Source organism: Rhodotorula toruloides (assembly GCF_000320785.1).
Source record: "Rhodotorula toruloides NP11 unplaced genomic scaffold Scaffold1, whole genome shotgun sequence".
In the NCBI taxonomy this organism is placed as follows: Eukaryota; Fungi; Basidiomycota; class Microbotryomycetes; order Sporidiobolales; family Sporidiobolaceae; genus Rhodotorula; species Rhodotorula toruloides.
The window spans coordinates 1,014,552-1,032,545 of record NW_015622961.1 but is presented as its reverse complement, the minus strand read 5'-3'; the positions used below and the strand labels follow the sequence as shown (position 1 = coordinate 1,032,545).

Sequence of the window (17,994 nt, the reverse complement as noted above, 5' to 3'; positions counted from 1 at the left end):
CTCTCTCTCTCCTCTCTCTCTCTCTCTCTCTTGCTCCTCTCCCATCTCTCGCTCATCCGCATGCCATCTCCTCCCCACAACCGACGAGGGTCTGGCGGAAGGGGTTCGTCTCCTCTCGAAGAGTGCGTCTCCCTCTCCTCCTCGGCTTCTCCGTATCTTCGGTCCATTGTCGCTGATATTCCTCTCTCTCGTTATGCAGGCGCCCCTACAGAGGCAACGCGCACCGATCGCCTGCCGTCCTGCGCTCTCAGCAGCGGGAGGTCCCGAGGGACGAGATAGACGATGCTATCGATGGCGCTTGGGACGACCAGGAGGAGGAAGAAAGGCGGCGCGAGGAGAGAGAAAGGCAGCGCGAGAAGGAGCGCGAGGAGAGGCGCGCTCGGGTGCATGAACGCCGGGCGCAGGAGCGCGCGGCCCTCGAGGCAGGAATGGCAACAACTCTTGCAGGTCGCCAGGCTCTCGCGAACCGTCGTGGAGGGGTTCGACGTCCGTGAGCTGAGTCTACTATCCCTCTAGGCAAGCCGACTTTACTGACCGCTCCCTTACTTGCTGGACAGCGCCGGAGTTGCCCAGGCTCAGCAAGGACCTGCTTCGTCCGTTGCTTCCGCTCACCAACGCCCTTCGGCAAGCGAGACACTGATTTGTTCCTTGCCTCCCTCCCTTCCCTTCATTTTTCAGAGGCTCGCAGGACAAGCGCAGCAGCGACGAGCATGTCGGTTTCCACACCGACTCTGAGGGCGGCGAGCAGGCGGGCTGGAACCCGGAGTGGGACGATGCTATCGATGGGGGCTGGAGCGACGAGGATGCCACCAACGCCCGGGCGGAAGAAGCTCCTCCGCACCAGTCTCGCCGTTCATCCCGCGGTGCTCGCCGCTGAGTCGCGCCCCTTGGTCGGCCGCTTTCGCTCTCCCTCTCTCTCTCCCGCTCCTCTCCCTATTCACACGCCTCAGTCTTTCTTACTTCTTGTCCAGCTCTCCCCTCCATCTAGATTTTCCATCATCCGCCCACGGCCTCTCTAATGCACCTTTTCCTCGATTGCGACGTTCTTCGCTGCTTTCGCCGGCAACGACAAGCAAACATTGTGAGAGGCAGCAGGCGTGAACACAGGAACTTGCCAGCAGGCTCGACTTGGCGTCGACACGGAGAATCCGCGGACTTGCGAAGGTCATGGCACTCTCCCTCGCTCTTTCTCTCTCACTTGCTCTTCAATCTGGTCGTGAGGCCAGCCTCTTTGCCGCTAGTACCATGGCTTTGCGTAGCGACGGTCATCCTCCCCGTACCTCGTCGAGGAACCCCCCTCTGGCTGGAACAAACCATGAGTGGGTTCGGTCCTTTCCATCCCTGCACCGATTAACTGCTTCTGACGTCGAGAAACCACGTCCAGACGACCCTTCGCAGGCGCGACGGCGCCGAGGTCGCCAGTCGTCTTCCGCCCTCCCACCAGCGACCCCAACCGCAGTCCTGACTGGAGCAAGGAGCTCGACGATCTCGTCGACGATGCTTACCCGCCTTGGCACGAGCTTCACGCACCTGAGCGAGTCGACAGGGCGCGCGAGTTGGAGGCGCAGGGAGAGCGGTACGTTCAGCAGTTGCTCTCCTCCCGCCATCAAGCTATCTGCAATCCTCCCTGCCGCTCGCCTGTCACTGACGACTTTTGGTCTGCACTCCAAGTGACATGCACAAAGAGATGGCGCGTGCCCGGGCGCGGCATGAACACCAGATGCTCTTGCCGGGCACCGAAAGCGTTATCCGCCGACTTCGCGCTGGACGTGCGGCTCAGCGCCCTCCTGCCCAGCCCCTCCAAGCGTCGTGAGTTTGCCTTTTGACCGTTGAGCCTCCCATTTTCCATCAGCAGGTTGCGCTAACTACATTCCGTCGCCTCCTGCCAAGCTCTGCTGCCGCTCCGCGCCGTCGCACACACGGTCGACGCCATTCTGTTGGGGTGCAGACCGACTCGGATGACGAGAAGAAGAATCGCGGTCGCCAGGAGTCGCAGCAGCAACGCTGGGACGCAGGTTGGGACGATGCTATCGACGATGCGTACAAGGAGGAGGGAGGGGGAGAGTCCAGCGACGATGACCGCACCCCTCGGCAGTCCATGGTGGGCAGGAGGTAAAGATTGACACTCGCAAGCGGGCCTTGGCATGGAGGCTGTCGTTCGCGCCAGTGTCTGCCTCACTTCCACTCTGCCTTCTTCCGTGTGCAATCCGTGTGTATTCCCCGGCGTCACACCGAGCACGTCACATCGTTCCAGCTCTCTGTGGATACATTCGTAGCCTCTTTCTCCGTCCTAGCCGTCCTAGCCCGCGAGATCTGAAGCTGCCGTAGCGAATCCTCGCAGCAAGTTTCCCTCAGCGCGAAGAGCAGCTTCTTTGGCCGTATCCCCCTGACACCTCGTAGCGCCGTGGCTTGCTTAGACGGAACGGAGAGCGAGCAGCAGGCGTGTGGCAGGCGTGAAGGAACCAGAGGGAGGACAGACGGAAGGTCCGCGGACGCGCAAAGCGTTGGAAGACCTCCCACGCTCTGGTTCCTTTCCTTCCCTTCTCCTGCACCAGCCTGTCCCTTCGCACTTCAACCAGTATGCCCTGGCGACCCAACGTATTCAAGTCGAAGAAGGACAAGAAGAGCGGCGGCGAGTCGTCCGCGGGCGACCGCCGTCCTGGCACTCGCGGCGGTGAACCTGGGTGCGTTCCCTCCTTCGTCAATCAGAGTGAGAGATAGCCACGCTTGACGCCTGTGAAATACCCAGCTTTAGCCACAAAGCCGAGGCGACGGGCTACTGCCCCCAGTCAAATCTCGACGTCCACCCTGGGACGCGGGTCTGGCTCCCTGAGGAGATCGAGGAGCGCAACCACCCCGGAAGGCGTCTTATCATCCCTGAGAGTCCCGCGGACGAAGAGCCGTCGCAGCAGCAAATGGACCGGTAAGATAGCCCGCGGTCGTCACTCCATGCGTCTGGCCATGGAAACCAACCGTTCATGCGGAGCACAGGTTTACTGGGTTCGACGAGAGCCACCCAGACGTAGGTATCCAGACCTCTGACGAGGAAGGCGAACCTCGTCGCCGTTCCTCCTTGCGCTCGACGTCCGACTCGCCCAAGAGCCCGCGCACCCGTTCCGAGACCGGCATGCCCGAGCGCAGGCACTCACAGTCTCGTCGTCGTGACAACGAGGACGATGAAGCCAGTCAGCCGACCTTGCGGTCCGGCCGCGGCGCGCTCATGTTCAGGGATCCCTTCGCGCAAGACAAAGGCGAGAGCAGCCGTCGTTAACGCAGGAGTAGCTGCGCCGTATTGTCATGTGACTGTTATGGATGGCGCTTAGAGCAGTGAGCTGGAGCGAGAGCTGCTGAACTTCAGGAGAAGGTCGTCCCCAACGACGGTGGTGACTTCGCCTTGGGCTGCGAGCGCGACTTGATCCCTTGCACGACCGCCTCGAGGTGCCAGAACCAGCTGTTACCCCCGCTGATCCGCTCAATCCACCTCCTCGCCCGAAAGCGAGAAATGAGCGACCGTATTCCACAACCCGTCCTCCGCTTCCTGCCCCTCCTCACCCTCGATCGCAGACTCACCGCGCACCTTCTCCCTCGCCTGCACGAGCTGATTCGTAAAGCTGCTCAACTTGGCGCATGCGCCGACCGTGCTGGACCCGACGCCTGGGACGCCCGTGAGGAAGATCTGCGCGCGCATGGCGATGAGTTTGTCGAGGATGCCGAGGAGGCCTGAGTCGAGTGCGTCGAGGGCGAGGAAGGTCGCTGAGGGATCCTCCGTCTCGGGGGAGGTGAGGTTCGAGAGTTGCGATGCCAGTTGAGGGGGGAGGACCGTCTCGAGCCCGCCGCCCGCTTCATCCATCTCAGCCTGCAACTCGGCCTGTTCCTTCGAGAACGTCGTCAACCTCAACTCCATCTCTCCTTTCAACTTCGCCCTAAAGTCCTTCAGGAATCGCCTCATCGCCGCATGGTGCTGGGGCGTAACGACCTTGGCGAACGTGCCCGAATGCGCGGCCTCTGTCTCCCCAAACGCCGCAGGGTCGAGCGCCTCAATCGGATAGTCCGTCGCGAGGTAGACGTTCCGCAGCTGAGGGTACTGGTGCTTGAGAGCGCCGAGTTTCGTGACGAGCGAAGAGGCGCAGGGAGAGAGGTTCGAGGGAGAGAGGGTCTCGGTTCGCCAGTGGATTGCGACGAAGGGCGAGAGGCGGGATGCGAGGAACGAGGCGAGCGACGACCAGGTTTCGGCATAGGGGAAGTGTTCGAAAGGAAGCGGCTCGGCGATCGAGTCGGATGAGGCGAAGGTCGAGGCAACGCTGGGCGAAAGCATCGGGAACCGAAGCTCATAGTTGAACGCCAGGACGTCCGCCAACTCGTGACCATCCGCTTCGCGCGAGCTCGAGGCGCGAGACGCGCGCGCCGCAACTTCAGCCGACTGGAGCGTGCGCACGACGCTCTCGCCGAACGCGAGCCGGCTCGCCTCGTTGCGGTGGTAGCCTTCGGGCGGGTAGATCGCAAGGGGCGAATGTCCCGCAAAGTCGAGTCGGGTGCGGGGCGCGCGCAGGCAGAGGTTTCGGTTCGGTTTGGAGGGGACGAGGGTAGGGTCGCTTGCTGAGTCTATCTCGACGGCGCCGGAGGTGTAGGTCGCTTTCGCATTGGCCATCGTGACGACTTGAGCCGAGGGAGGGAGGTCGCGCCGCAGAGTCCAGGCGATAAAGTCTTCTTGCGAAATAGTGGGGATGCCGAGGTCCGAGAGAGAGGTGGGCGAATAGTAGAAGGAGAAGGGGTTGCGGTAGCAGGTGCCGAGGCGGGATTTCGAGACGTTGGGCAGGATGAGCGTGCGGTTTAGGGCGAGCGCGAGAAGGCCAAGCTGGTAGAGGTGCTGTTGCGCCTTGGTCTCTTGTTCACCTGCGTGCGTGCGATCGATTCTACGATCAGCTCGGAAGCCAGAGGTGAGCAAGCCGAAAGTGAGACGCGTGAACGCACCTAGCCAAGCCGGGACCAAGAACTGACACGGCCTTCCTCCATTCGCGCCGCACACCTCCTCATCCAGCACATCCGACTGCACGCGCTGTGTCGGCACTGGCGCCGTCGGATCGGGCTTGACATACTCGGGGATCTCGACGACGAGCGGCGGCTTGTCGAGGTTGGGTTTCGTTCGGGCGCGGTACCGCTCCGCCTGGCGATTGTCGTTCCCGTCGTACGCTGGCTCGGCTTCCTCGTCTGCGCCGTAGTGGATCTCGAGCAGGCGAAGTTTCTCGAGTGCTGAGCGGTCGACGACGGGAGGGACGTCCGGGTTGTCGAGCAGAGCTGCATCGTCTCCCTTTCGCCAGTCGAGGACGCTCCACCCTCGGCTTGGAACTGGCAAAGATACGCCCGCTGGTGCGCTTCCCGCCGAGAACAACACGACGGCACCGAAGCTCAGGCCCGCGAGGACCATCCACCTGCGCACGCCCGTCCTCCCCGCCCCTCCGACGAGCCAGCTCGCTGCGTCGTGTGCCCTTTCTATGAGTCCCCTGCCTGACTGTGACGCTGTCCCAGATGGCCTGCGCCTGGGTGTGCGGGTGGGAGTGCGAGCGGATGCTGTGGGGGATGAGGGCGAGACGGAGATTCGGTACGAGTTGGAGGTTGTTCGGCCGTGCATGGTCGATCCTTAGCCCTCTGTAGCACCGTCTACGAGTCCGTTTTAGCGAGTGAGAGAGTTGAAGGTGAGCGAGCTGAGCGGTCCTTGTCCTCGAGGCGGTGCGCTGATGAGAACGCCCTCGCCAACAACGCACCGTGCAGCTTGGCAAGTAAGTCTACAAATGCAGTAATACAATCATTGTATTTGTCCATCCAACAGCGAGTCACTCTGAGCGAGTTGCGAGGTGCACTCTTCCTCATCAGCTTGGGACGCTCTTCGCCTCGACCCGCTCACCTCGCTCGCTGCTGGCACTCGCAGGGGCTGCAGAGTGCACGCGTTCACTCTCGCACTCGCTGCCTTGAGCCACACACGAACGCAGCGCTCAGCTCGAGCGACCCTCGGAGCCTCGCATCTCGCGCTCGTCCTCCTCGACTTGTGCCCCGCTTGCCTCGCCCTCAACTCGCCCGAGTGACCAGCCAAGATGGACATCGCCAACCCTGTCGCAACGCAGGTCACCTCGCTCTCCTTCTCCTACCTCCATGCGCCAGACATCCGCCGCATGTCCGTCAAGCAGGTCGTCAACCCCGTCCTGTTTGACAACCTCAACAACCCGAACGCTGGAGGACTGTACGACCCTGCATTCGGTCCGTTGGGAAAGGGAGACATGTGCGTTTGCGTGGCTTTCCCCTCCTACGAATGACTCCCCAGCTCACCTCGTTCCTTCGTTCGCACAGCTGTTCGACCTGCCACTTGACCTCCTTCGAGTGCCCCGGCCACTTCGGCCACATCGAGCTTCCCGCACCCGTCTTCCACCCGCTCTACATGGTCCAAGCGTTCCAGCTCCTCCGCGGCACTTGCACCTACTGCCACCGCTTTCTCGTCGGCGAAATCCAGGTCCGTCGCGCTTTCCCCTCATCCTCTAGGAGACCCGGAACTGACGCACGTGTCTCGGACGAACGCAGCTCCTGAAGCAGATCGCGCGCCTGACCCTCCTCGAACACGGCCTCGTCACTCACGCTCTCGAACTCGACGCACACTTTCAAGGCCCCGCACCCGCCTCAAAGTCCAAGTCCGCCAAAGCCCGAGCCGCCGCCGCTGCAGCAGACAACGTCGAAGATGCGGAGCAGGGCGAGTCGACGGACGAGACGGCGGACGAGTTTCGTGCGCGGTTGGATGCGTTCGTGCAGGGCGCACTGAGGGCCGCGAAGAAGGGAAAGGGTGTTGGGATGGAGCACCATGGGAGGGACGAGTACAAGGAGAGCGGGACGGCGTTCGATGTGAGGAGGAAGGTCATCGCGCAGTTCCTCAAGACTTTGGGTGCCAAGCGACGCTGCGAGCACTGTGGAGCGTGAGGCTCTACCCCAGCTCTCGTCGCGCGACTCCTGCTGACGAGGGATTTCACGCGCAGCTACGCCCACCGCGTCCGCAAGGAAGGCCACACGAAGATCATCCAGTACTCGCTCGTCGCGAAGCAGAAGGCGATCCACAAGACCATGCGTCTCAAGGCCCCGAACGTCCTTCGCGAGGCGCGTCTCGCTGGAATGAAGGCGAACGGCAATGGGAAGGCCAAGATGGAGGTCGATGGCGAGACGGACGAGTCGGAGGATGACTCCGAGGAGGAGGAGGAGGAGGACAAGGAGATGCATGTTGATGGCGCCGACGAGGTCGAGGAGCGGGAAGAGGAGGAGGACGAAGACGCGATCGGCTCGGTGCGCGGCAAACAGACGGAGCGAATCGTCACGCCCGACGAAGTGCGCGCGCACCTCCGCCGCCTCTTCGCCAACGAGCAAGAACTCGTCACGCTCATCTACGCCCCTCACGGCCCTCTCTCGCGCGCGTCGTCGTCCCGCATCCCGCGCTCGTCCCCCGGCCAAAAGCAAGGCGGCAAGCCCGCCGCGTCGGCCGACATCTTCTTCATGGACGTCGTTTCGGTCCCCCCTTCGCGCTTCCGCCCCGCCTCGACGATGGGCGACCAAGTGTTCGAGAACCCGCAGAACTCGCTCCTCAACAACATCCTCCGCCAGTCGATCGTTGTGCGCGACTTGAACGTCCGGCTCCTCCAAGCTCAGACGCAGCCTGACCATCCCGACTTGGTCGGCGAGGATGGCAAGCCCCGCGTGACGATCGAGCGCATGACGACCATGTTGTACGAGAGCTTGATCGACTTGCAGGTCACGGTCAACTCGATGATGGACGCGGGGAAGAACCCCATGCTGGTCAAGCAGGGCAAGTTGCCGACGCCCGGTGTCAAGCAGCTCCTCGAGAAGAAGGAGGGATTGTTCCGCAAGAACATGATGGTGCGTTCGCGCCCAGACCCCTTCGCTTGTCGTCCCGTTGCTGACGCGAGCGGTTCTCCCGCAGGGCAAGCGTGTCAACTACGCCGCACGCTCCGTCATCTCGCCCGACGTCAACATCGAGACGAACGAGATCGGTGTCCCGCCCGTCTTTGCGCGCAAGCTCACCTTCCCCGAGCCGGTCACCGACCACAACTACCAGCAGCTCAAGCAAGCCGTCATCAACGGGCCGCACCAGCACCCGGGCGCGAGCTTTGTCCAGATGGAGGACGGGAACCTCATCTCGCTCGACCGTATGTCGCTCGAGGACCGCACGGCGATCGCCAACAAGCTCCTCGCGCCCGAGACGTCGACGGCCGGACAGCGCCTCGCCGCCTCGTCGCGACCCGACGTCGGACTCCCTCCGACCCGCACGCCGCAGATCAACCGCAAGGTCTACCGCCACCTGCAGGACGGCGACATTGTAATCCTCAACCGTCAGCCGACGCTTCACAAGCCGTCGATGATGTGCCACCGCGTCAAGGTCCTCAAGGGCGAAAAGACGATCCGCATGCACTACGCCAACTGCAACTCGTACAACGCCGACTTTGACGGAGACGAGATGAACATGCATTTCCCGCAGTCGCTCATCGCGCAGGCCGAGGCGCGCATGATCGCCAACACGGACAACCAGTACCTCGTCCCGACGTCTGGCAACCCCTTGCGCGGCTTGATCCAGGACCACGTCGTCGCTGGCGTCTGGCTCACCAACAAGGATACGTTCTTCACCCGCGACCAGTACTACCAGCTTGTCTACGGCGCACTCCGACCCGAGAACGACTACACCGGCGAGGGGACCGTCAAGACTGTCCCGCCTGCGGTTTGGAAGCCCCGACCGATGTGGACTGGCAAGCAGGTCGTGCGTATACGCTTCTCCTCTCTTCAGCTTCAATCGCGACTGACCGAGCGACTCCCGCAGATCTCGACGGTGCTCAAGAACATCCAGCCGGCCGACATGTGTGGCATCCACTTCACGTCGAAGGGCAAGGTTCCCGGCTCGGCATGGGGCGTCTTTGCGGAGGAGGGCGAGGTCCTCGTCCATGACGGCGACATGCTTACGGGCATCATCGACAAGGCGCAGATCGGAGCCTCGCCTTTCGGTCTCGTCCACTCCGTCTACGAGCTCTACGGCGCGTCGACAGCCGGCAAGCTCCTCTCGATCCTCTCGCGCCTCTTGACCAAGTTCCTCCAGAGCCGCGCCTTTTCCTGCCGCATGGACGACCTCGTCCTCACCGCCAAGGGCAACCACGACCGCCGCCGCATGCTGCAGACCGTCAACGAGAAGGGTCTCTCGGCCGCGCTCGACTACACCGGTCTCGCCAGCGCCGACCGCGCTGACCCCGCGACTGCCGACGACCTCCGCAACCGCCTTGAGGAGATTCTCCGCGACGACTACAAGCTCGCTGGACTCGACGCGACGGTTGAAGGCGAGACGAACCAGGTCACGACGCAGCTCATCAAGACTTGCCTGCCGAACGGTCTCGTCAAGCCCTTCCCGCACAACAACATGCAGACCATGACGGTCTCGGGTGCCAAGGGCTCGAACGTCAATGCGTCGCAGATCTCGTGCTTGCTCGGCCAGCAGTCGCTCGAGGGTCGCCGCGTCCCCGTCATGGTATCCGGCAAGACGCTGCCATCGTTCAAGGCGTTCGAGACGGCTCCTCGCGCAGGCGGTTTCGTCGCAGGCCGTTTCTTGACCGGCATCCGGCCTCAAGAATACTACTTCCACTGCATGGCCGGTCGCGAGGGACTGATCGACACGGCCGTCAAGACGTCGCGTTCCGGCTACCTCCAGCGCTGCTTGATCAAGCACTTGGAAGGCCTGCGCGTCCACTATGACCACACGGTCCGCAACGCCGACCAGTCGGTCCTCCAGTTCCACTACGGCGAGGACTCGCTCGACGTCACCAAGCAGAAGCACCTGCTCCAGTTCGAATTCGCCGTCCGCAACATGCAGTCGATCATCAGCCGGTACAACCCGCGCGACGCCCTCGAGCGGACGAACGATGTCGAGGACGTTCTCCCCGACGCGATGAAGAAGTCCCTCAAGAAGCCCGACACGCACCCTCCCGTTCTCTCGCTCGCCTCGCCCTCGACCGTCTCTGGCGCCGTCTCGGAGCGGTACGCCCGAGCGATCGAGGACTACGTCAAGAACCCGAAGCAGCGCCTCCTTCGCCCGAAGAAGAAGCGCGACATGGCCGACTGGCCCGCCCACATCCGCCGCGACGACCTCGTCTCGATCGAGCACTTCCGCTCGCTCATGAACATGCGGTACATGCGCTCGCTGGTCGAGCCCGGCGAGGCGGTCGGTCTCTTGGCATCGCAGGGTGTCGGCGAGCCGTCGACCCAGATGACCCTCAACACGTTCCACTTTGCCGGACACGGTGCCGCCAACGTTACGCTCGGTATTCCCCGTTTGCGTGAGATCGTCATGACCGCCTCGCAGGACATCAAGACGCCGACGATGAACCTGCCGATCGTCGAGTCGGTCTCGGACGCGCGCCTCAAGACGTTCTGCCAGTCGTCGACTCGCCTCACCCTCTCGCAGGTCGTCGACGACGTTACCGTCGAGGAGCGCTTGACGCCGAAGACGAGCGACAACAGCTACACCCGCTCGAAGCTGTACACCGTCCGCCTCAACCTCTTCCCGCGCGCCGACTACGAGGCCGAGTACAGCGTCTCCAGCGAGCAGATCCTCGCCGGTATTGCCCGGACGTTCGTCCCGCTGCTCGACAAGGCGATCGCCAAGGAGATCAAGCAGAACGACCGCGAGCTGAAGAGCCAGGCCGCCGATGTCGGGCGAGGAAAGAAGGAGGGCAAGCGACGAGGAGGCAAGACGAGCGGTGCGGACGAGGACGGCGCTGGAGAGGAGGACGCTGGCGTTGTCGGACGTGACGAGGGCGAGGTCATCGACGGCGATGCCGATGACGAGCGACGAGGCAGGCAGGCGGACGACGAGCAGAACTACGACGACGAGGACGAGGGTGACGAGGCCGCCGACCCCGAGGAGGAGCTCGAAGCCAAGTTCAAGTCGGACGCCGAGGAGGATGAGGAGTCGAGCGATGAGGAGGACGACGACCCCGAAGCTGTCGCGCGCCGATCAAAGGCCGAATCGCTCGAGCGCATGAAGCAGTACGAGCGACGGGTATCCGGCTCGTCGCGCTTCATCAACAAGCTCGTCTTCGACAAGGAGCAGGGCGAGTCGTGCGAGTTCGAACTCGAGGTGCGTCGGCGCCCTCCTCAGCCTTTGCTGTTATTGTCGCTGACGAGCTTCCTCTCCGCAGTTCTCCTCGCAAGCCGCCAAGCTCCTTCTCGTCGGTATCGTCGAGGAAGTCTGCCGCATCGCCGTCGTCCACGAGGTCCCCGGCATCTCGCGCTGCTTCGTCGCCAAGGCTGCCAATGCGAACGCCGCCGCCCAGCGCAACGCCGTCACCGAGGGTGTCAACCTGCGCCAGCTGTGGCAGATCGGCTACGGCATCGTCGATCTCAACAAGCTCGGCACGAACGACATCGGCGCGATCTTGCGGACGTACGGCGTCGAGGCGGCTCGCACCGCCATCATCAACGAGATGTCGGCCGTCTTCTCCGTCTACGGTATCGGCGTCGACTACCGCCACTTGACCATCATCGCGGACTACATGGTGCGTCGAGGTCGCTCTCCGCCTGGACCCGGGGCTGACCTCTTCTCCCTGCAGACGTGCGAGGGCGGTTACAAGCCTTTCAACCGAACAGGTCTCGGCAACAACGCGTCGCCCCTCACGAAGGCGTCGTACGAGACGACCTCCGCCTTCATCGCCGAGGCCGCCCTGCATGGCGACTTCGACAACATGATCAGTCCGTCGTCTCGCGTCGTCGTCGGACGACCACCCGAGGCGGGTACTGGAGCGTTCGCGATCAGGAGTATCGTCGAGGCGGCAGCAGGAGCAGGAAGTTTGGACGAGATGTAGCATTTTCGCAACCTGCACTTAGACTTTTCAGCATCCTTCTCGTCCGTCCCTCGCTGAGATGTTCCCTGTATGTCTGCTGTGCTCAAGTGCAGCCAGTTGCGCTCGCTGAGTGTCTGCTAGCTCGTCGAGGAAGCCCGGCACCGCCTCTTCGACCTCGATACTTCGCATCCTCCCGCAAACTCGCTCGCCAGGCTCTCTGACGACTCAGACAGTCTTTTTGAATTCGTCTCAAGTAACCCCACGTCACTCGCTATCCCACCGCGCTCCTCTCCCATCCTTTCTCCCTCATCTCCTTGACAATTCTCCGCGAGATGGCGGCGTCTGGACCGCTGCAGCTCACGCTCGGCATCATCAAGCCTTCTGTCGCAGCCCATCAGCCACACGTGCAAGGTGCGTCGGTGCTTGCGACAAGCGTACGACCGCTTCTGACCTCTCGCGCCTCCTCGCAGAGATCATGCAGACTATCAAGCGGAGAGGGCTGGAGGTGCGAGCCATCCTTGACTATGGGTTGAACGGATGGTGAACCCTCGAATGCAGATCGTGCGGAGCAAGCGGATACACTGGCAAGAACGGGAGGCTGAAGAGGCGAGTTCCTTGTTTCCGGCTGTCCTGGGCTCTGACGTCTCGCTGACATGAAGGTACTCCCCTTGCAGTTTTACGGAGAGCACCGCGGGCGATTCTACTTTCCTCGGCTAGTGAGCCTGTCTCGTCGACGCTTTCTCTCCTCCGCCTCACCGCGTCGACTTTGCGCAGGTCCAGCACGCGACAAGCGGCCCCTTCGTCGCCCTAGCGCTGTGCGCCCCGGACGCTATCCAGCGATGGCGAGGGCTGATCGGGCCAACGCACGTCTACAAGGGACAGTGGGAGAAGCCGGAGACTTTGCGAGCGAGGTACGGTCTAAGCGATACTCGGAACGGCTTTCATGGTGCGTCGTGCTTCCTTCCTGGCTGTCGACGTACTGCCTGACGTTCAAGCTGTCATTGCAGGTTCCGACTCGCCCGAATCAGCTGCGAAGGAGCTCTCGCAGGTCTTTGAGAACTGGGACACGACGTGGTGGATCGACCAGCGAAACAAGGGCGTCGAGTTCTTGTAGCGGAGGTTGCGCAGCCAATTCGATCCTCGGCGGCGCAGGTCAGCTGGCAGAAGGAGTCGAGACGAGGTGAGAGCGAGACGACCTTAGCTCGCTTCCTTGCGTGAGCGAACTGCTCTGCGAGTCATCTTAGAGTGAAGAGCGCCTGAGTACGGATAATGCAGCAATTCGGATCTCGCGACGTTCCATCGAGGACGGCCGCCACAGCTTCGAGAGGGACGATCACCGCTCTCGCTTAGGCGGCTCCTGCTGGGTTTCCTTCTGCTCCTTGACGCTGCTAGAGTCTGCGCAGCATGCAGGCGCGAGGTCCTGCGCAGCCGCAGAGCGCTGCCATCGACACGGACCTGCTTCGCCTGGTCGGGTCGACTGCGCTCCAGCAGAAGCTCGACACGATTGTGGGACCCAAGACGCTCATCTTGACGCCGAGTCTTGCGGGTCCGCTTGGTCTGGTCACCGAAGTCGGCTTGCTCAAGGTGCGTTCGCTCGCTCCCCCACCTCGTCGCGCAACGCTGACCTCGTCTCGCAGAACAACCATGCCGTGACCAAGATGTACTGGCTCGAGGCTGGTGCACTCTCGCAGACGGAGCGGAACATTGTCTACCTCTGTCGACCGGAAGTGCGGCGGATGCGGATCATTGCAGGCGAGTCCTCCTGCCTCCCTTCGCGCTCCTCCTCTGGGGAATTGCTCTCCCCGGACACAATTAGTCCAGTCCTTCTCGCCCTTTACGGGTAAATTCGCCACCATGAAGGCTGGGTCAGTCTAGGTCCGGAAATCGTCAAGTCCGTTCGACACCGCTAAATCAGCCATTCGCGCTCCTCGTTGAGCATCTTTCGACGTCTGGTCTCGTGCGGTATCTTGTGGACGACACGCAGTCCATGCGCAACCCTGAACATCGGTGCTGACGGAAAGTCGGCTCGCGCAGACCAAATACGAGCGGATCCGCAGCCGAACCAGCACAACTACCACCTCCTTGTCGTTCCTCGCATGACTGCGCTCTGCACCACCGTTCTCTCCGACCTAGGCGTCCTTGGCTCGCTCGAGATCCAGGAGTTTCAGCTTGGGCTCATCCCGCTGGAGAAGGATGTGCTCAGTCTCGAGTACGAGGACGTATGGCGGAAAATTGAGCTCGTGCGTGGCGTCAAGATGTCTGGTGATGCCTGGAGCTGACGCGGCTGTCGAGCAGGACGGCGACAATGCGGCCATCTTCGACCTTGCGAAAGCTCTCATGACGATTCAGCGAGCTTTCGGTCCTATACCGCGCCTCATCGGGAAAGGAGACTCTGCACGGGTACGTCAAGCCTAGCTTTGGCAGCAGAATGGTCGCGCTTACACCACTCCCTCGCAGCGACTGGTCGACCTGCTCAAGCGGTTACGGAGAGAGCAGCCTGCTTCGACGCCTTCTTCTGCACCGCTTGCCAATGGCACGATAGATTCGATGATCGTCATCGACCGACAAGTCGACATGGTCTCGGCGCTGTGCACGCAATTGACGTACGAGGGCCTCGTCGACGAGGTCGTCGGCATCAAGCACTGTGCGTGCCTCCTTTGCCTGCTCAGCACTCCGTAGCTGACTTGAAGATTACCTGCAGCACACGTCGACGTCGATCCGAACCTCCTGAATCCTGCACCTGCCGCCTCTACCTCGACTCCCTCTCAAGCTTCTTTCGGCGCCCTCCCGCCTCGCAAGCGAAAACACCTCCTCACCGCTACCACCGACCCGCTTTTCGCCGAATTGCGCGACAAGAACTTCGCGGTCGTCGGGACGATCCTGAACCGGACAGCGCGGCGGCTGAACGAGGACTACGAGAAGCGGCATCAGGCTAAGACGGCAGCAGAGCTACGGCAGTTCGTTGGTCAGCTTGGAGGGCTGCAGAATGAGCATCAGGCGCTGCGGTTACGTAAGCGTCCGCTTCATCATCTCGACTAGACTCGGCTGCTCACGCTCGACTTTCGCAGATACAAGCCTGACGGAGCAGATCATGGCGTTGACGGGGACGGACGAGTTCAACGTCGCGCTGGAGGTTCAGCAGAGTGCGTACTGCTGCCTGCTTCCCGAGCTCGTCGCCTACTGACCTTCCGCCGGACAGATCTCGTCGCCGGCGTCGACCTCGCGGCGCAGGAGAACTCGATCCGCGTTCTCATCAACCAGGAAGCGCCCGTCAAGACGGTCTTGCGACTCCTGTGCCTGTATAGCATCGTCTCGGGCGGTATCAAGCCGAAGGTGCTTGAGGAGTTCAAGCGTGATATCCTGCAGGTGAGCATCCGAACCTGCTTGCACACGTGCGAAGCGCGCTAACTCTGGCTCCGCAGGCATACGGCTTCGACCACCTCCCCCTCCTCATCTCGCTCGAGCGGCTCAATCTTCTCACCCGCCCGCCTCCCTCCTCCCGCTCGACGCCAAAACCCCCCTTCGTTCTCTCCCGCAAACCTCTCCGCCTCATAGTCGATGACGTCGACGAGCAGAACCCCCAAGACCCGTCCTACGTCTTCTCAGGCTATGCGCCGCTGAGCGTACGGCTCGTGCAGTGCGCGCTCGCTGGGGGGTTGGGCGGGACCGGAAGCAAGATTGGAGCGGCTCTCCCGGGCGTGGGAGCGGGTGCGGCAGGTGGGATGGCGGGTGTTGCGATGGGGCCAGCGGGCTTGAACGGCTGGAAGGGAGTCGAGGAGGTCGTCAAGGCGCTGCCCGGTGCTACGATCGATGAGTGGCAGAATATTGACGATGGACCGAAAAGGCGTGCGTCCGATCCTTCCCTCGATTCGCGTAGTCTGCTAATCGCTTGTGGATTACAGTCGCTCCGGGCGAACTGCCTACCACGATCGTCTGCTTCCTCGGCGGCATCACCTTCGCCGAAGTCTCCGCCATCCGTCTTCTTAACCGGCAGATGCCATGTGCGTTTCGCGTCTCCCTCTCCACACGCGAGGAATGCTGACGATGGACCTAACAGCCCGCAACCTGCTCGTCGTGACGACCGATACCGTGACTGGCAGCTCGCTCCTCACATCGCTCATGCCTGAGCACACGCGCAACCCCCTCATTCCCTCCGCCTGACCTGTCGCAGAAGTAGGAGATAGAAGCAGTGCATCCCTTGTTGTCATGCTAGTCCGCCCGCAGCCTCTCGATCTTGTCAGCTCCGGCATCAAAGCGAGAGAGGAGCAAGTGCATGCGCTTCTTTACAACGACAAGATATGTCACTACGCTCAACTCGCTCGCGCCTACCGCAACTCTCCCACCTTGGGCCTCCCCTCCTCCGCCCGCCGTCGCCGATTTCGCGCCCTTGTCTCGTCATCTTCGTCCGACTCCGAGTCCTCCGAGAGCGCTACTTCGCCTGTTCGTAAGGCGTGTCGGCGGACGAGCGATGAGCCGTGCTCCTCGACCAGCCTGTTCAGCCGCAGGTCAGCTTGCATTCGATCTGGCGAAAGTCGGAGAACGGGGAGCGCACCGCCGGAAGGGCATCCCACAAACGCAAGGAATCAGAATCCTCGTGTTGTCCGTCATTGGGTTCGGATCAGTCGGAGAGTAGAGCGGGAGGGTGAGCGAGTCGAAGAAGCATGCGCACTGCGCACAAAGCCTCCTCTTGCGTCAGTCTGGCTCTGTGCTTCGGAAGAGGGAGGCGAGACGAAGGGACGCACGGAGAATATATTCAGTTTCTGCGTCAGGATCGTCTTCTTCCTCTCCCCTTCTGCACCTCCTCGCGTCCAGACGACCTCGATTTGCATATCGTGCCTCATCCGGATAGGCGTGTCTGTCCCTTCTTGCGTCGTCGGGCGGACCTCGTTGTCGTTTGGGAGGCGGCCGAGATGTCGGAGTCGGTGCTCGGTACCGGGAGTGAGGGTGAAGAGCGGGGCGGACGAGGGCGCAGAGGGAGAGGCGAGTGTCGGCGAGATCGGAGTGGAGGAAGGAGCGGGAGTGAGGGAGGCGTTGTTTGGTGGGTGAAGCGCGTCGAGGGTGAAGACGGGCTGGACGAAAGGTTTAGTTGTGCAGGAGTGGCCGGTCGAGGGCGACTGCAATTCGGACGTCTGCAACACCTTGACTCTGACCGCATGGACGACCAGCTCGGTGTTCGGTGCGAGGAAGTGCATCTTGAGCAGCACAAGTCCGCCAACCATCGCGTACTGGCTCTGGAACTTGAAAGCGTAGGGCCCGAACTCTTCCGTCTCGCCAACCATACGCATGTTCAGAGGCGGCGGAGGTCGTGACTGTTCTTCGAGGCCCGGGTTGACGCAGATGTAGATCCGCCGTTCGGGAGTGAGGAGGTCGCTGCCTAGTGGACCGAGGCCGCGGGCGACGGCTTGACATCCCGCTCGCACGCGGCCATAGATGGAGCGTTCGTAAGGAGGCGTGCTGGGCGGAATGTGCACGATGAACTGCCAAGCGAAGGTGTAGTTAGCGGAAGGAGCGGAAGTACGGCTCTCCGTCAGCACTCGCCTCGAAGGTGTGCTCGCCCTTGTCGAGCTGCATCTCCTCGCCGTCACGGACGAGCGACACGGTCCGCTCCAGACAGACGCCCGACTCGTAAGGCGTCGTATCGGGCCAAGCGATGTCGTACCGCGCGAAGAAGCGGACGGAGAGGTCCTTGATGGCCCGCGCCTTGGGTAGCCAGAGAGAGACGTGGCCTCGCAGTCGCTCAGAGTCGGTCGGAACGCCTTCGGCGGCTGGATGGACGAAGAAGACGTCTTCGATGGTGGATCTGCGAGTATGGTCTGGGTCAATTCGCGCCAGTCCCTTCCGTCTTTTCCGTCTCTAGGGGGTGCTCGCCATCCTGAACACGATGCAACACCTGGGGAGACGAAAAAACTGGCGACTCACATGCGCAACGAGGGCTGAGCGAGTCCAATCCTGCCAAAGAACGAGTTGCCCGAGCTTGTCGCTCGCTGGCTCTGCGCGGGCCTGTGCGGGTTGCTCTCGACCCAGAACGGCGCAATCTTGCCCTGTGGACCCTTCTCGTCCTCGTCGGCGGGTGTCTTTCCGTTCGACATGAGGAGGGTGTGGTTCGACGAGCGGAGAGCGCGGGAAG

The 17,994-nt window shown here is 62.2% G+C and overlaps 8 protein-coding genes across 8 annotated transcripts; 6 read left to right on the top strand and 2 right to left on the bottom strand.

Moving 5' to 3' along the window:
• Nucleotides 1–60: 60 nt before the first annotated feature.
• On the top strand, nucleotides 61–877 carry RHTO_00422 (uncharacterized protein; the record flags this gene model as incomplete). The annotated part of the gene is made up of 5 exons (XM_016414106.1): nucleotides 61–122; nucleotides 212–383; nucleotides 427–486; nucleotides 558–593; nucleotides 689–877. 5 exons carry the CDS (start codon nucleotides 61–63, stop codon nucleotides 875–877), a joined length of 519 nt encoding a protein of 172 aa, XP_016277113.1.
• A 290-nt stretch (nucleotides 878–1,167) lies between these two features.
• On the top strand, nucleotides 1,168–2,116 carry RHTO_00421 (uncharacterized protein; the record flags this gene model as incomplete). Its single annotated transcript, XM_016414105.1, has 4 exons — nucleotides 1,168–1,319; nucleotides 1,385–1,576; nucleotides 1,672–1,809; nucleotides 1,891–2,116. 4 exons carry the CDS (start codon nucleotides 1,168–1,170, stop codon nucleotides 2,114–2,116), a joined length of 708 nt encoding a protein of 235 aa, XP_016277112.1.
• A 464-nt stretch (nucleotides 2,117–2,580) lies between these two features.
• Nucleotides 2,581–2,927, top strand: RHTO_00420 (uncharacterized protein; the record flags this gene model as incomplete). The annotated part of the gene is made up of 2 exons (XM_016414104.1): nucleotides 2,581–2,684; nucleotides 2,750–2,927. 2 exons carry the CDS (start codon nucleotides 2,581–2,583, stop codon nucleotides 2,925–2,927), a joined length of 282 nt encoding a protein of 93 aa, XP_016277111.1.
• A 545-nt stretch (nucleotides 2,928–3,472) lies between these two features.
• Nucleotides 3,473–5,629, bottom strand: RHTO_00419 (uncharacterized protein; the record flags this gene model as incomplete). The annotated part of the gene is made up of 2 exons (XM_016414103.1): nucleotides 3,473–4,893; nucleotides 4,972–5,629. 2 exons carry the CDS (start codon nucleotides 5,627–5,629, stop codon nucleotides 3,473–3,475), a joined length of 2,079 nt encoding a protein of 692 aa, XP_016277110.1.
• A 460-nt stretch (nucleotides 5,630–6,089) lies between these two features.
• RHTO_00418 (DNA-directed RNA polymerase I subunit RPA1) lies at nucleotides 6,090–11,888 on the top strand (the record flags this gene model as incomplete). The annotated part of the gene is made up of 8 exons (XM_016414102.1): nucleotides 6,090–6,274; nucleotides 6,343–6,502; nucleotides 6,571–6,956; nucleotides 7,017–7,905; nucleotides 7,970–8,800; nucleotides 8,861–11,164; nucleotides 11,226–11,582; nucleotides 11,637–11,888. 8 exons carry the CDS (start codon nucleotides 6,090–6,092, stop codon nucleotides 11,886–11,888), a joined length of 5,364 nt encoding a protein of 1,787 aa, XP_016277109.1.
• Nucleotides 11,889–12,199: 311 nt separating this feature from the next.
• RHTO_00417 (nucleoside-diphosphate kinase) lies at nucleotides 12,200–12,981 on the top strand (the record flags this gene model as incomplete). The annotated part of the gene is made up of 6 exons (XM_016414101.1): nucleotides 12,200–12,278; nucleotides 12,338–12,372; nucleotides 12,426–12,473; nucleotides 12,542–12,583; nucleotides 12,642–12,813; nucleotides 12,875–12,981. 6 exons carry the CDS (start codon nucleotides 12,200–12,202, stop codon nucleotides 12,979–12,981), a joined length of 483 nt encoding a protein of 160 aa, XP_016277108.1.
• Nucleotides 12,982–13,271: 290 nt separating this feature from the next.
• Nucleotides 13,272–16,028, top strand: RHTO_00416 (ATP binding protein; the record flags this gene model as incomplete). Its single annotated transcript, XM_016414100.1, has 11 exons — nucleotides 13,272–13,451; nucleotides 13,505–13,623; nucleotides 13,852–14,107; nucleotides 14,163–14,267; nucleotides 14,325–14,511; nucleotides 14,569–14,877; nucleotides 14,936–15,010; nucleotides 15,067–15,233; nucleotides 15,290–15,713; nucleotides 15,770–15,868; nucleotides 15,925–16,028. 11 exons carry the CDS (start codon nucleotides 13,272–13,274, stop codon nucleotides 16,026–16,028), a joined length of 2,025 nt encoding a protein of 674 aa, XP_016277107.1.
• A 164-nt stretch (nucleotides 16,029–16,192) lies between these two features.
• RHTO_00415 (uncharacterized protein) lies at nucleotides 16,193–17,956 on the bottom strand (the record flags this gene model as incomplete). The annotated part of the gene is made up of 5 exons (XM_016414099.1): nucleotides 16,193–16,358; nucleotides 16,420–16,535; nucleotides 16,610–17,344; nucleotides 17,406–17,667; nucleotides 17,787–17,956. 5 exons carry the CDS (start codon nucleotides 17,954–17,956, stop codon nucleotides 16,193–16,195), a joined length of 1,449 nt encoding a protein of 482 aa, XP_016277106.1.
• Nucleotides 17,957–17,994: the final 38 nt, after the last annotated feature.